This window comes from Garra rufa, chromosome 13 (assembly GCF_049309525.1).
Source record: "Garra rufa chromosome 13, GarRuf1.0, whole genome shotgun sequence".
Classification (NCBI taxonomy): Eukaryota; Metazoa; Chordata; class Actinopteri; order Cypriniformes; family Cyprinidae; genus Garra; species Garra rufa.
In genome coordinates, this window is record NC_133373.1 from 37,686,159 (window position 1) to 37,702,063 (window position 15,905).

Genomic DNA, 15,905 nt, shown 5'->3' on the forward strand with positions numbered 1-15,905 from the left:
ATTAAGATGTTTCAATTTCAAACTATTGTTTCTGGATAAAACACAATACTGCTTTCTCTGAATCAGGAGAGAAATATGCACTGTTTACAAGTAAACACAGTCCAAAACAGTTCTAAACAAATATGCTAGTGGGTTTTGATGTGAGAGGACAACAGGAGATCGACTTTTTTAGTGGAGGAAGCGATGTTATGGATTATGGACTGGTGTTTTGGTCAGGAGCCACAGTTTGAAGTACAAAACGTCTTAATGATGGATTTGTTTCTTACAAACATGGAGCTTTTGGCTTCATAAGATGTTAATTGATGGATTGGAGTGGTGTGGATTACTGTGATATTTTTATCAGTTGTTTGGACTCTCATTCTGATGGCACTTATTCACTGCAGATGATCCATTGGTGAGCAAGTGATGGAATGCTATTTTTCTCCGAATCTGTTCTGATTAAGAAACAAACACATCAAGTCACATTTGCCCATGCAAAACTCGATATTCCTAGAATATTCAGGCTGTCGCTGTGATGCAAAGATTGCAATTCACTGCCAAAGTGTAATTTAACCCTGAGTATGAGTAATAGTAATACTGATACTTACATTAATGAGCACCACTTGCACTATGCGGTGGACTGTAAGAAGTATTCATTGATGTTCTGGTTCTTCCACAGCTGGAATCGTCCAGAACGAAGAAAGGCAGCTGAATCAGTCAAACTGCAAGACGTCAAGCATATATCTCCTCGTAATGAGAGTAAACAAATGCATAAAAACATTATGGCGTGACACTTAGGGAAAGTGACATGCAATTGAAAACACTTGGCTCAATCATGCGTCTTTTTATTTTCAAGACATTGTTTGCCAGTGTCATATCAAATAAGACAGACACATGGGCTTTATTATGAGTCACTTGATTCAGTCAGAGCGGGCCAGTTGTTTATTCTCATCTCAGTCGTATTTCAACAGTAAATGGACAGACGCACCGTCCAAGATCAGTGCAAAGGGATCTTGATGAATGAATAGGGATTTTGAAAATAATTGGTTGTGATTCAAAGAAATGCCTTCATTTATGGGGCCTAATAAGTTAAGCCTATTTAATAGGTTAAAAAGATGCACTTCAGGCAGATTTTAATGGCTCAAGTGGAGTTTAGACCATTATTAGTACATTAAGGAAAAGCTTCAGGTTTGGTCTGAATTAAACCCTAGCTATTAGAATATATTGCAGCTAAACCCATAATGTCTCTAATTCAATAAACGCCTCAGCAAATTATGCCAGTAATTACATTATACAAATGTGTTTGCCCATGCAAACTGAGTTGGCCTGATGACTTTCCCAGCATTTGCTGAAAAAAACTATTTTCACTCAGAAATTACTAGTACATTAACAATTAATTACAAAGAAACGGCATTGAATTTTTTTATTACAGTCTAGTCCAAGTCTTGCTAATCTACAGTAAGTCTGTTCAAGTAAAAGCACACTTTTCCTTAACCAAACTCAAGTTGCACGCTAAGGTTTAACATTTGTTCAAGTCACTAAGAGCGTGTTTGTTGTCTGAGGTCAGACGACAACAAAAATCATTTAATTGAAGTCAACTTATCATTTTCCATATGCTCGCATTTTTTGCTAATGGCTCTGACATGTCCCAGATGTTCTGACACACGGCAGAGAAGGTCTCCAGCAGGTCTACTAAATGAAGAGTCCATATAACAGGATAGAGAGGAAATGAGCCTCGAGTGATTTCAGTTGGACCACCCCGATCTGCCAAACACCTTCAGCTGCTCCAGTGTTTGTTCTTACGGTGCAATTAACTCCCATCAAACCGCCATCAGACCTTCTTCAGACTGTCTGTTATTATGTCACAAATCGGTTTTCAGGATTTGAAATGTTAAAACACTGACACTTCCTTCCAAATAACTAAAATCGCCTTCTTTTAAGTTACAGTCAGTGAACATTAGTTGATTACCACAGAAGATGGATTAGACTCAGTTGTGCTTTGCAACAGCCGCAAATGCTTAAATACACACTGTTACAAAAAAGCAATGACATTAAATTGATCAAAAGTGACATTTATATGTTGGAAGAGATGTCTGCTTTAAGTAAATGCTGCTAATTCAAACTTTCTGCTTATCAAAGAATCCAGAAAATTAAAAAAACATCATGGTTTCCACAAAACTATAAAGCAGCACAGTTGTTTTCAATGTTGATAATAAGAGATGTTTCATATTAGAAAGATTTCTGAAGAATCATGGAAACTGAAGACTGGAGTAATGATGCTGAAAATTCAGCTTTGCATCAAAGGAATAAATTTCATTTTCAAATATATTCCGAAATATAAGCGCAATAATATTTCACAGTATTGCTCATTTTACTCTTTTTTTTGATCAAATAAATGCAGCCTTACTGAGCATAGGAGACTTTCAAAACGATTTTAGAAAACCTCAAACATTTCAAAGGTGGTGTATAAATAAGGACTTAAATGACCCTTAAAATCAATAAATCAATATTCTCAACTGATTTAAGTTTCATAAAGTGTATTTCCAAATGTAAATGAGTTAAGTGCACTCTAAAGCTAAACTAACTGCCATTCAATTATTGTGTTCACTTTTGGTAAGCTACTGTATGTGGCATAAGCTATTCCATAGCTGAAATGTCTTGAAAAATGAGAAAGACAAACATTTTTATTCTTTACAATAACATGAACTGATGAATTGCTCACAATATAACAATAATTGTGAATGCAGAGCATAAATATGGTCAGTTTTGATTTTAAACTTGACTTTAAATGTGTTTCATGATTCATCTACAACTAAATGAAATTAAATGAAAATTATGAAACACACTCCATCTGCAAGTCATTCGTGAACATATAGTTCCTCCAGCGCTTTTAGAGTTGTTTCTCATACATATGTGTTTATTTTGGTTTAACAGTATGTTAAATGTGAGCGAACCCTTCTGCTACCGAAGTCAAGATTTACATTTTTTTCCGCAATACGTTTCAAAGGACATTTTTTGTCCGTTTCATAACGTCTACACAATATTTTGATTACTATGCCATGGTGAACACACTGTAAACACAATTCAACAAAGTCTGCGTAAACAGCGTTGGACACATTGGATGAGATCAGCATTTGTTTTACATTACGGTGCTATTTTAATGAAGATGTGGTTTTTCGTGATGTTATAATTCTAACATATTATATAATTATAGCTTTGATTACCTCCAGCCCGTTTCAATAGCAAGGGAAGTAACCTCGGAAATAAACTGTTGCTTCTAGACAAGGAATTCCTCAGCTTTAAGATTTGATACTCGTTATAAAAATGACAGATACAGTAAAAATGCTTAGCAATGATACTGTCAAATGTAGTCTCTGCTGAACTAGTGTTATGAAATATGTTTTTGTAATGGGCACCTTTTCAACAAGGCTCTTATTCTCGGGTTTCATGTTGTTTTGCGAACAGAAGAGCCAGAAATAATCAACTTCCAATCAACAGAGCCATCGCTTGAACTGACAATGTTCATTTTCATGGATTGTCTACAGAACAGACTTTCTAATATGTTAGAATGCGGCATAAATGCATTTGCATGGGAATTAAAAGTGCAAGAGCTGAAGTTCACACCAGAACTGATTCAACTAAAAGCATAAAATCATATAAGACAGTGAAAAAAAATATATAGTTCTCATTGCATTTGCAATGGAAAGTGAACCACAAACAGACCTGGCACTATATAAGATTGTATATAACCAAAACTGCATTTATTTGATCAAAACTACAGTAAAAATTGTGAAATATTATTGCAATTTCAAAGAAATGTTTTCTATTTGAATATATTGTAAAATGAAATTTATTCTTGTGATGCAAAGCTGAATTTTCAGCATCATTGCTCCAGTCTTCAGTGTCACATGATCCTTCAGAAACCATTCTAATAAGCTGATTCACTGCTTCAGAAACATTTCAGATTATTATCAAGGTGGAAAACAGTTTTGCTGCTTCATATTTATGTGGAAACCATTTTTATCAGGATTCTATGATCATTTAAATTTAATTCAAATTTTTTAAAAATCTAATTATTTCGTAACATTGCATTTACAGTCACTTTTGATCAATCTGATGCATCCCTGCTAAAGTTTTTATTTTAATTTACTGTAATTTAATACCGACTTACTGGCAAATTTTATTGTTTCCATCATAAATGATCTTAAATTCAACCAAAATCGGACTACTCCCAGAGACAGAGTTCATGCGGTGCATTCGCTCTGAAAGGACAAGCCTGTTCATTTATTTTGTGGTAAAATAATCACATTTGGTCAACGACATATATTGCGCTACTCTACTTTGAAATAGCCACGAAAGACGATTTAACCTTTTCCATTTGACCCGATAATGTCAACAGCCTTCCATAATACATTTCAGCAATTCAATTACCCCAAAAAGCCCTTCGTCTTTAACTACTTTTTCCTACCGCGTGCTTTGAGTAACGATTGGCTCAGAGCATGATCTCAGATGATGTCATGCTTGAGCTATAGAAGCGAAAGGAAAGTCTCTATGACTGAATTAAAAATACCGTCTACCTCCAATCAGCTCTCATTGAGGTCTGAGTCCAAGCATTTCATTCATCTTCGGTCTTGTTCTCGTATGTCGCTAAGGATATCGGGATATTCATTTTTGCAGACAAGCACGCACTGAAACTAATTAGAGCGCTTGGACCCCCTTCTGCTGCGTAAGCGGCCAGAGCTGCCAGATTCTTCCTGCTTTCTTTCCATGAAGTCATGTTTGGCGGTCGCATCAATATAAGTTTGAGCTCAGCGATGAAGAAGAAGAAGCTGAAACGAATAGTGTTGGGTTTTTCTCATCCGTACCCCACTGGGTTTTGGAAGCGGCTCTGAGCGAGTGTTGAAAGCTCACTGCAGGAGACTTGTGTTCTTTCTTCAGTTCTGTGATGTTCCAGGGTGTAAGTGAACAACGTGCTCACATTAAACTCTCAAATGAGCCGTAAGTCTACAGGCCGTGATGGGCCCAGTTTTCCCAGAGGGAAGCTTTTATCATTTAATCGTGCCACTCGCGGTTTTCTCACTGAGGGTTGCCACTGTTTAAGGAATGGTGCGGCCAAAAATGACAATTCTGTGATTATTTATTACTTAAAACTTTCTGAACCCAGTGACCTGTCAAGCTAATGCCTCTAAATGTTCAAGATGAACCCTTACTGGGCTTACTTGATTATCCATACCCCATTTTACCATAAGATCATGTTAAATTGTCAATGTAAATGTATGACCATCAGACATTTGTTTCCAGAACCTTTACTTTAACTGATCCTCAGTGGAGGAATGATCTTCCCAAGTCTCTAAAACATCTCAAATCTCCTCTTTTGAGGAACATCTCTTTATTATCATTGTATTGGATTGCATTACACAGTAGTCAACATTTGATGTGGATCAAAACCTTTCATCAAAGTTGTCCTGAAACCAAAACAATACCCATTTTTGTTTTAGGACAACTTTTTTGGTCAACTACTGTATGTTTTGAAACTATAGAGCTTTGATTAAAAAGCAGCATTTAGATATCTTACTAAGACATATGTGAAAATCAGTCTTAAGTAGCACTTGTATAGGTCAAAATTATCATTTTATCTTTTATGCCAAAAATCATTAGGATATTAAGTAAAGATCATGTTCCATTAAGATATTTTGTAAATTTCCTACCATAAATATATCAAAACTTACTTTTTGATTAGTAATATGCATTGCTAAGAACTTCATTTGGACAACTTTAATGGCGGTTTTCTTTATATTTAGATTTTTTGCACCCTCAGATTCTATATTTTCAAATAGTTGTATCTCAACCAAATATTGTCCTATCCTAACAAACCATACACCAATGGAAAGCTTATTTATTCATATTTGTTTCTAAAAATGAACTCTTATGACTGGTTTTGTGGTCTAGGATCACATATGTCTTAGTAAGATATCTAAATGCTTAGTTGTTTAATCAAAGTTCTGATTCAAAACATACAGTAGTCAACATTTGAAGTGGATAAAAAAAATGGGTATTGTTTTGGTTTAAGGAGAACTTTGACGAAAGGTTTTGATCCACATCGAATGTTGACTGCTGTTTAACGCAATCCAATCAGTGACAACTGATGTTTATATGCATTTAATGTAAGTAGTGTTATACTGTTATAAAGATGGTGCTTTACATTACAAACTATCAAACATCCATCTCACCAATTGGCCATATGAATATCAGCATCTGCACCAAATTGCACAATTTTGCTCAGTTTGGGCCTTTGAATAAATCTAATGCATGTTTTAATGCCTTTGTTCATTACAATACTTTATGACCTCAATGTTTAAAGCTGACAATGGATGTTTGATCTTTAAAGATGCTTCATTATTTATAATAAGTGTGTGTAACATTTCTTTGTTAGACTTATTAAGTCAAATTTATTTCTGCAGAAATGTCTTTCTTTCTTTCTTCTCACATCTGCGTACCGTATTATGAACCCGTTTAAAGGAACTGTTCTCAGAAATATTAAAAGTCTGTCATCATTTAGCTACTCGCCCATGTTGGTCCAAACCTGTTTGACTTATTTTCTTCCGTGGGGCACAAAGGGAGATGTTTAGCTGGATGTTCACTCTGTTCTTCCGAATATTATAAAAGCATGTGATTGTCAGAAGCTGAAAATATGACAAAAAAAAGAGCTTTTTGTTCTCTGTGGATGTTTTGTTATCTAATACGATGTGTAGTTTAAGCAGGGTGCCCAGACATCTTTGCCAGGATTTCTAAATAGTCTAAAAAGTCTTTATTTGCATTGCGTCAACCGTCCTCTGTTGATCCCGCCTTCTCGCACAACACGATTGGTCGATGATGCCTGCACGCTATTGGTCGAACTACCTTTCAATCATTCTCTTTATAAAGTATGAAAACAATAGGAAAACTAAACCAAACCTTAGACAATTTAGTGAAGAGCACATATGGTGACTCTAGTTTAAGCATCTACCTTTCAGATCCGGTGAGCATCATGATGTGCGTCCGAAGGCTGGACTCACGTCATCGCTCTCATGTTCAAGGCCATATTAACGTACACTGCAAATCTTCACCAACCCCTGACTCTTAGCGATAATGTGTTTTATATTTTGACACCGATGCATTCCTCTCGATGGCATGTCTGGACGGACTTCAAACGCGTCCGTTACCGAACACTGTCGTCCCGCCGTCAGATCCGCCATACCTTTCAAATTAAATTCCAGACCGGCGCGGCTGGAAGCTGCTCACAGTTATGAGACGCTTCTCTAAATCAGCGAAGTTATCTGGACCGTGGACACATTCATGTGTCTGAACAACATTAAATGTGGGCTATTATGCAACAATTTTGGCCATAAATCAATGAAGCCCCTAATAGAAGCTTCCAGTCCATTTCCAAGTGGTTCCTTATGGGAGAAAGAGACTTCGTACACATGCGTTTAATATTTGTCATGTGAAATTTTGTTCCCGGATTACAATGGCTGCAAAGATCAAATCTGCTCCCTACAATATGAAGCAGATGAATTTGCGCTTAATTTGATCAAAATACTTGAATTCAAAAAGACGAATCGATGCACTTTATGGTCTGGGACGAAAACAAGCTGTACTGGTCGAAAGAAATAAAAGCAATGACAATTACAGTACTTGCAAAGCAGCCACTGTGTTGACATTTTTATTTTTCCCCCATAAATTCTTGCAGTTAATTCAGCTGATTCAATTGACCAATGGCGGATAGTGTTTGAAAACCATTACACTGATTTATTTATTTTTCCAATTCTGGTTGGTTTGGAGTTGCAACAACCACAAGGATGCTCTTAACAAGCTTGATGGATAAACAATCAAACACATCAGCTTCAGAATTCATGTTTGAGGCATAACTAGTCATTTAGAGGTCATTTGTGTTGTAAAACCACAGAGTATAAATGTTTATTAAAATCAACAACCACTAGTCTAAATTTAGGAAAATTAGCCATTCTGATTGGGTACAAATTGACGTCATGAGTAATTATCTTGATTGCCTAAAATAGTCAAATCAGACAATTATGTGAAATGTCTAACTATTCTTTTGCTGCCTGGCATGCACTTGACAAACAGATTTCATTGATGTTTTCAAGCATTTCCTTTTGAAAGCCAGTAACTTAATTTAGGTTTGAAAGCAATGAAGACACTTCAGACTCTTTCAACTTTTAGTAGCATAGAATTTAGATTTCACGCACGGGCCAAAAGCCAGAATTTTGATTTCAAAAGCCCTTTGATCAAAGTTTAAGTGCCTTTAACAATAAAATATGAATCTTATGCAAGGAAAAAAAGGGCACGCTTTATATTTTCAGTAGTTTTATTGAAAAATGCCTCCTCTGTTTCAGAAATAAATAAGAAAATAAGGCTGTGGAATTCACAATGTGCAGTTACAAACATGAAGCAGCAATACTATATATATAGTCTTGCACGCAAATGCCCAAACTGCATTTGATACTGATAAAACAACAATTACAACAACTATATTCTGGATTAAAAAAAGGAAAAACAAACAACTACAAATGAAAATTTGAAAAACATTACACTAAATATACACCACAGACATGCAATTCCACCTTTGGTAAAATCAGCTGTGAGGTTAAATCAAACATTCATCCAATATGATCAATATCTGATTTATAATATGATGTTTACTGCAGATGTTAACAAAAAAAAAAAAAAAAGACAATCTCTCAGGTGAATGAAGACAGAAATGGATAATAATGGGCATTCGTACATAAATGAAGAATGGTGAATACGAAGATGGCTGGAAGAGGCGATGATCTTTGGAAACCCTTCAATGTTAATAAATTATCAAAACACTTTTCACCTGCACGCTGCAATGTGTGACACGTCAATGATTCCAATCGGACATATATTCAATGCGATTTTACAAGCGATGGAGTACAGAAAGAAGCCTTGAGGTTATATTAGGAGATTCGTGCGTCTGATCTGCTGAATTCACACAGGGTTTGAAGGGTTCAATTATCTGTACAGGCCAAAGTCAACAAAGAAATCACATGAGCCAACGAACCTCCCCCCACTCTTTTTTTTTGTTTTGTGATTACCACGCTTTCCTTTCAGATGCCGTCTCTGTCAGTGCCCTCTTGCGCCGCTGGTTCGCTGAAATCTCATAGTCTTCTTCTTCGATTGGGAATATTTGCTCGGCATCAGGTGGAAACTCTTCTGCTTGGAGATATGGTAGTGGCCGATTGAGTCACTCAACAAGCAAAATACAATTGTTACCTTTCTCAATGTGGCTAAGTGCAAAGGGTTAGAAACTTGTTGCTTGTCGATGAGTACTTCACACAGTGGAGTCCAAAAGTCTCAAATCTCAAGTGAAAATGCTTCTAAGTCACATTAGCAAAACAATCCGATTGATGAGGTTTGATATCAACAGTATACTAGCTAGATGAAAGATCTTCAATTTACCTTGGGTTCAATTCCGAGCCATTGCACATGCTGACAACATAAATTACACGAATACAACTTAAGCAGCTTTGGATAAAAGGGTCTGCCAAATACATAAAACTTTAGCAAAAGCCAAATAAAACCATAAGCTTCGAAATCTCAAAGCAATGTTTGTTTTCCAGATTTAAATGGAACAAAATATCATTTTTCAATGAGGGCTCAGGCTTTTGGACCCCAATGTTTGTATCTAGGGTTAATTTAGGAAAACCTGAATTCATCCTATATTTATAGACATTACTGTCAAAACGAATAACTGCTGATATGGGCAAGTTGGCCTGCTAAAGAAAAACTTAAAGACGCCCAATCAGATCTATTCATCTAAACCCTCACTTACAGCCAAACGAAAGAGAAAGGATCTCACCGATACAGAAATTAACCTTTAGGAAATGAAACTGGCAAGATGAGTGCGTACATACTAAAAGAGAAAAAAAGAAACCTCCGGGGTCTGGTGAGCAAAAAGAAACTGGCCCTGAGCAAACGTCTGTGAGATCACTTAAGGCACGCAGTAAAATAAGAGGCGCTGGTGTCAGCATTATGCAAGCAGTTGAATTCAAGCTCACTAGGAGGGTTAAAACTATTGCTTTTTAGTGGACTGGGCTTGATTTACTAGGCATGATTAGTTTATGTACAGCTAAAGGAGAACTCTTCAAGTTAACATGCTAAATGACAGTTGTTTGGCTACAGATCCACCTGGTTAGTATTTGTTGTGGTTGCTGGTGTGTTTTTGCGTTTTGGTCATGCGTCTCCAGCCGACTGCAGCTTGTTTTTCGGGTTGTTTTGACCGCTGTCACTGATGCCTTTGGCTGTGAGTTGTTGTTAGTACCCATCCGCAGATCGTAATCTCTGTTTGTTGCTTTTATTTGTTTGTTTGTTTGTTTGCTTTTGTTCAATAGTGTTCGCTTAATCATCTCCGTGGTTGGTTATCCGCACAGAGCCCAATAACATGTGATTTTCTCAGGATTTTCAAAGTGTAAGCAGCACAGGTGGTTTAGAAAGTTTATGAACCTGGAACAGGTCAAAGAGGGGGTTAGAATTCTTTGCCAGACAAATCACAAACTGAAAATCAGCTTCTGATACTCTGATACTAAAGAGGGTGAAGAGCCAAAGCATGTTTCATTCCAAAATCAACAGAAAATTATATTTTGCATAAAGAAAATTAAGCTGTTTTTGGACTAATTTCACTGTTTAGAAGTCATTCTAAAGCAGGGATCCTCAAATCTGGCCCACAAGATCCATTTTCCTGCAGAGTTGAGCTCTAACTCTAATCAAGGTCTTGAGAATCAGGGTTGGAGCTAAACTCTCCAGCGCATTGGTCCTCTAAGGTAAGATTTGAGGAACCCTGTTCTGAAGCTTTTCTTTTGTGTACAAAGTCTATGCAATGCAAACTAAAGCTTCAAAAATAACCAAAAAGTTTAATAAAAGTAGTCTGAATGTCCTACGAGAGCTTTGTGTAAAGAAAAACCTTAAAATAGAATCCAATGTCCGCTTTGTGAAAGAATAATGCTTTTGAATCAGATCTTTTTAATGAATCAATTTACTGAATGATTTCTTTGGTTCTCAAGTTCAGTTCAGACTAAATAGCTTTGTAATAACCGACTTGAAAAGGTTTCAGTGAAAAACGACTTAAATTTCAGTCCATTTCATGCACAGTTAGCATATGGCTTTTGAATAATTTTTTTTTATATTTTTCTGTGAATTTTTTTTTCATGTTTAAAAGAAAAAATATGAAAAAATAATGAAACTTTTATTCATAAATATACATTAAATTGATCAAAAGTGACACTGAAGACTGGAGTAATGATGCTGAAAATTCAGCTTTGCCTCACAGGAATAAATTACATTTTAACATATATATTCAAATAGAAAACAGTTCTTTTAAATGGTTATAATATTTCACAATATTACTATTTTGTTGTATTTTTGGTGATCAAAAAAGTCCTAAAATGCTTAATTTTCTTTATTTTCATATATATTTATATTCTCTTTTTCTTTTGATTTTGGAGTGAAATATGACTTGTGCATGTTTTTGAAAAGTTGTTAAGATTCACCCATGATAATCTGCATTATTCCGCTGTAACTAGCTACATTATCTACTGCATTATCTGTTCGTGCACTGTGTTACTCTACACATGCTATTAATGTTATTTCTACTGTCATGCACCGGGCACAGCTAGAACATGAGGGACGTACCTCTGTAACCCTGTCCGTTATACGGGATACCGACGCACTGAGAGGAGTCGCAGTAGCCAGGTGGGCCGGGTGGGCCACGTACACCGGCGACGCCGTTGCGACCGGGTGGACCGCGGTTGCCTGGAGGGCCAGATGAACCGGGAGGGCCGGTTCTGGACTCACCAGGCGGACCTACAGAAATCAGAAAAAGACATTGCCTCAGAAACGACTTTTAAATGTGACAAAAATTGGGGCCTATAATAATTGTAATATTACATGTGATCAGTTTTTTGGTGCAAATCTTTTTTTCAATTGATTGTAGCATGAAGTCATACATGTATTTTACGTTAAGCATATTTGTTTACCATTTGCAATAACCAAACAGAATTGCATAAACAATGAGTGTTTTCAAACAGGTTTCTGTCTATGAAAGGGGGCTTAAAAGAGAATTAACTTTCAGAAATATTATTGATTTGAATGCACTGATACTACTGGATGAGAACTGAACTAAACTGGATAATGACACGATTGTCTTCGTTTCATTACTGAGGAACTTTTGCAACATTGAGAGTTATTGAACATGACTAAATCAAACTCAAATCTGAATGTTGAGTTAATTTAATGTTTTGGTGCAAACATTTTTAAATAGCATTTTTTTCTATTGATTGTAGGATTAAGTCATATATTTCATATCTCAAGCAACATTAGCATCACCAAACAGAACGGCATGAACAATGACTGTTTTCAAACAGGTTTCTGTCTATAAAAGGGGGCTTACAAGAAAATCAATTTTATTCATTTGACTGCAGGACAACTGGATAAGAACTGATCTGAAATAGATAATTAAACTATTTTCTTTGGTACAGCTATCTTTTGTTTCTCAATTGACGAAACATTGACACAGGTAATGAAACAAATTAAATCAACTAAACACAATTTGTTTCATAATTGCTGAACTTTGTAAGATCAACACAAATTGAATCTGAATCTCTAATGACATTATTATCTTCTGTAGAGCCGCTTGACAGCTGAATGTAATGTAATTTTATAATTGCTGAAACACTGCTACCCTTCAGTTTATTTCTGTGGAGCTGCTTTGAAACAATCTGTATTGTATAAAGGCGCAATATAAATAAATGTGATTTCACTTGACTTGAAATATATTTTCTTTGAGGGGAAAGTCTAGAAGAGTTATGTCTGCTCATTTTTTAAGTGTTACGTAACTTAAAACGCAACACATCCAATAGCTCTGTGCCTAAAAATGAAAGTGGCGGACGTGAGTTTAAATACAGCATAATCTCCTTCTAAATAAAGGGGAAAATGCAAGCTAGTAAATCACAATTTTCCCATATTTCCAGGTTTTTCATGACTACTCCTCATCTAGATGAGTTACTGTAAGCTAGGTTTCAGCACATGAAACATACCAGGTGGTCCAGTGACTCCTCTCTGCCCTTTCTCTCCGATGCCTGGACTTCCTCTGTCTCCCTTTTCTCCAGCTGGGCCTAATGAAAACACACACAAACACAGATATAAACCCACATGCACATAGCTGCATATATGCATCTATTAAATGCAGACAAATGCTTTTTAATTTTTTTTCCCCAAAATAAAGAACCTTTTGATTCTATGGATGTTAAAGGTTCTTTATGAATAAAGAACCTTTACCTTTAAAAGTGTATGAGAGTGTGTTTCCCATTAATTCAGATGGTAAACCGCACAGCAGCTCACTAAGCATCAATTATTTGTCTTAGCATTTCTACGTATACTGTACAGCGAGGGCAGAAGTCCAAACTAACCACAGTTCTTGAGGCTGATTAAAATCACATGGTTGTATTTGGCACAGTTTTGTGTTTATGTTTTGGCTGTTGTTTCAGGTACCTCGTTCTCCCTGTTGACCAGGCAACCCTGGACTTCCGGGAAGGCCGTTTCTGCCTATCCGACCGGGCTCTCCGCGTGGTCCCATGGATCCGGGAGGTCCAGGTGGGCCAGCAGGCCCTGGACTGTTGCTGTGATAGTTGCTGGGAATCTGATTCAGCACTTCGTTGAATCGACCCATTTGTCCTGTAAAATGTCAACCGAGAAACAGCAGGTTGTAATAAAATGTAACCCTTGGGATCATCTGAACATCATGTCCTACATCTTTTATCCATGAGTACACTACTGTTTAAAAGTTTGGGGGTTGGTAGGAATTCAATATTTTTTATTAAGAAAGGACATGCTAAAATGATCAAAAGACATTACAGTAAAGATAAGGTTACAAAAGATTTCTGTTTCAAATAAATGCTGTTCTTTTGAACTTTAAATTCATCAAAGCATCCTGAAAAAGAAATATTTCCACAACGCTGATAAAATGTTTCTTAAGCAACAAATCATTATATTAGAATGGTTTCTGAAGGACCATGTGAATAATTTGCATCACAGGAATAAATTATATTTGGAAATATTTCCACTTAGAAAACACTTATTTTAAATTGAAATAATATTTCGAAATGTTACAGTTTTTATTGTACTTTTTTAAGAAATAAAGAGACTTTTGAGCAGTAGTGTATATTCGCAATTAAAAAACCTTGCATGCACTTTTCTCGAATTTAAATCATATAAATAGATTTTTGCTTCAGAACATTCGTTACCGTTCACAAGCTGTTCGCAGACTTGTCTGGCAATAGAGCGCATCATGCTCTGGGATGCGATGTCTCCCTAGGAGGACGAATACGAGATGTTAACGTCTCCTCCGCTCAAACTCTTGTGAAATGATAAAAGGAGATATTAAAATCATCACTCACTCTGTCTCCTTTGTCTCCTTTAACCCCAGAAGGACCCTGTAAGAATAAAAATCATATATTATTTTTAAATAGACTGCGATGAATCCAAAGATAAAATAAAATCAGTGGTTTGCTCCTCACTTGTGCTCAAAACCACACTGTGCATTTCAGTGAGCAAATATCTAGTGAACTAAATTGCAAACAATGTGGACTGTGTTAAACGATTTCCTTTCTTAATATTTTGGGGAAAAGTTCAAAAATAGTCTGGTTAAGACTTGTAGGTTTTGTAAGACTAAACAATTAACTATTAAAATAAATATGAATCTGAGTAAAAATAGACTAAAAAGATTCAAAAGTCACTAGTTGTTAAACAGTGAGCACTGAGCTGTCAAACAAATGTAAACAGCATACCAGATCATTCGCTCTTGGAAAAATTTGATGCGAAATACTGGGATTTCTGAGATTTTACTACGTCTTGGCAAATCTGAGCAGAGTTTCAGAGATTTAGAAGAAACACATGAGAATACTGGGATCTTTTCTCAGAAGTAAAATCAGCAGGAGACCTCAGCTCTCAAACAATAGATATATTTAAGAGATGTTATTTTGTCGCCTCCTGCCATGTGCATTTGGACTAATTCAGTGAATTAGTGTCAGTGTCGTGCTGTTGTGTGCGTCTATGAAAACCAGAAGGCTACATACCGGGACACCTGTATCACCATTCTTTCCAGGCTTTCCAGTAGGTCCCGGCATTCCAGGGGCTCCTGGGGGTCCCTGAACAAAAGAATAACAGCTCTGGTCTTCAGCAAAACAGATGTGTGCAATACAGTCTCACATCTGAGTTAAAGAAAACAAATTTAACAACATTCCCTCCTCCCTTCAAAAAAAATCTAGAACATACCATTGGTCCTTGTGGGCCCATGGGTCCCACTGGCCCCTCCTTCCCTGGGGGTCCCTGTGTTGATAACATACATGCACAGATCCGCATTAGGCTGATAACATACGTGTTCGTTCAGATCCACATGAATCGCATCTTAATGAGTCTCTCAAAGAAACATCTGTGTTGTATTTCAACCTCAAATGAACATTAAGAACATCAAGCCTATTTTAAGGACTAGTGAAATGTTTTACATTGTGATTTTTTTTATTACTGTATTACAGTAATAAGAGTATGTGAGGAAAATAAGCTTAATTGTGACTCTGGACCACAAAACCAGTGATGAGTAGCTTGGGTATATTTGTAGCAAAAGCCAAAAATACATTGCATGGGTCAAAATGATCAAAAAACTCATTAGGATATTAAGTAAAGATCATGTTCCATGAAAATATTTTGTAAATTTCCTACAATAAATATATAAAAATGACATAATAATCTCAATTTCAAAAAATGTATCCTTCTGACTGGTTTTGTGGTCCAGGGTCACAATTGTTAAGAAAATTACTGAATTTTAATAAATAAAAAATGCATTATTTTTCAGTAAA

The 15,905-nt window shown here is 36.1% G+C and overlaps 1 protein-coding gene across 1 annotated transcript in view; it reads right to left on the reverse strand.

Annotated features, from left to right (window-relative positions):
• Positions 1–8,326: 8,326 nt before the first annotated feature.
• col12a1b (collagen, type XII, alpha 1b) overlaps positions 8,327–15,905 on the reverse strand; it is a 67,960-nt gene continuing 60,381 nt past the window's right edge. The window contains exons 69-76 of the mRNA XM_073817009.1: positions 15,325–15,382; positions 15,126–15,197; positions 14,448–14,483; positions 14,295–14,361; positions 13,543–13,725; positions 13,089–13,166; positions 11,686–11,856; positions 8,327–9,210 (exon numbers count right to left, since the gene is read on the reverse strand). Coding sequence (XP_073673110.1) covers positions 9,089–9,210; positions 11,686–11,856; positions 13,089–13,166; positions 13,543–13,725; positions 14,295–14,361; positions 14,448–14,483; positions 15,126–15,197; positions 15,325–15,382 — 787 coding nt within the window. The 3' untranslated portion in view covers positions 8,327–9,088. The remainder of the gene's footprint in view (positions 9,211–11,685; positions 11,857–13,088; positions 13,167–13,542; positions 13,726–14,294; positions 14,362–14,447; positions 14,484–15,125; positions 15,198–15,324; positions 15,383–15,905) is intronic.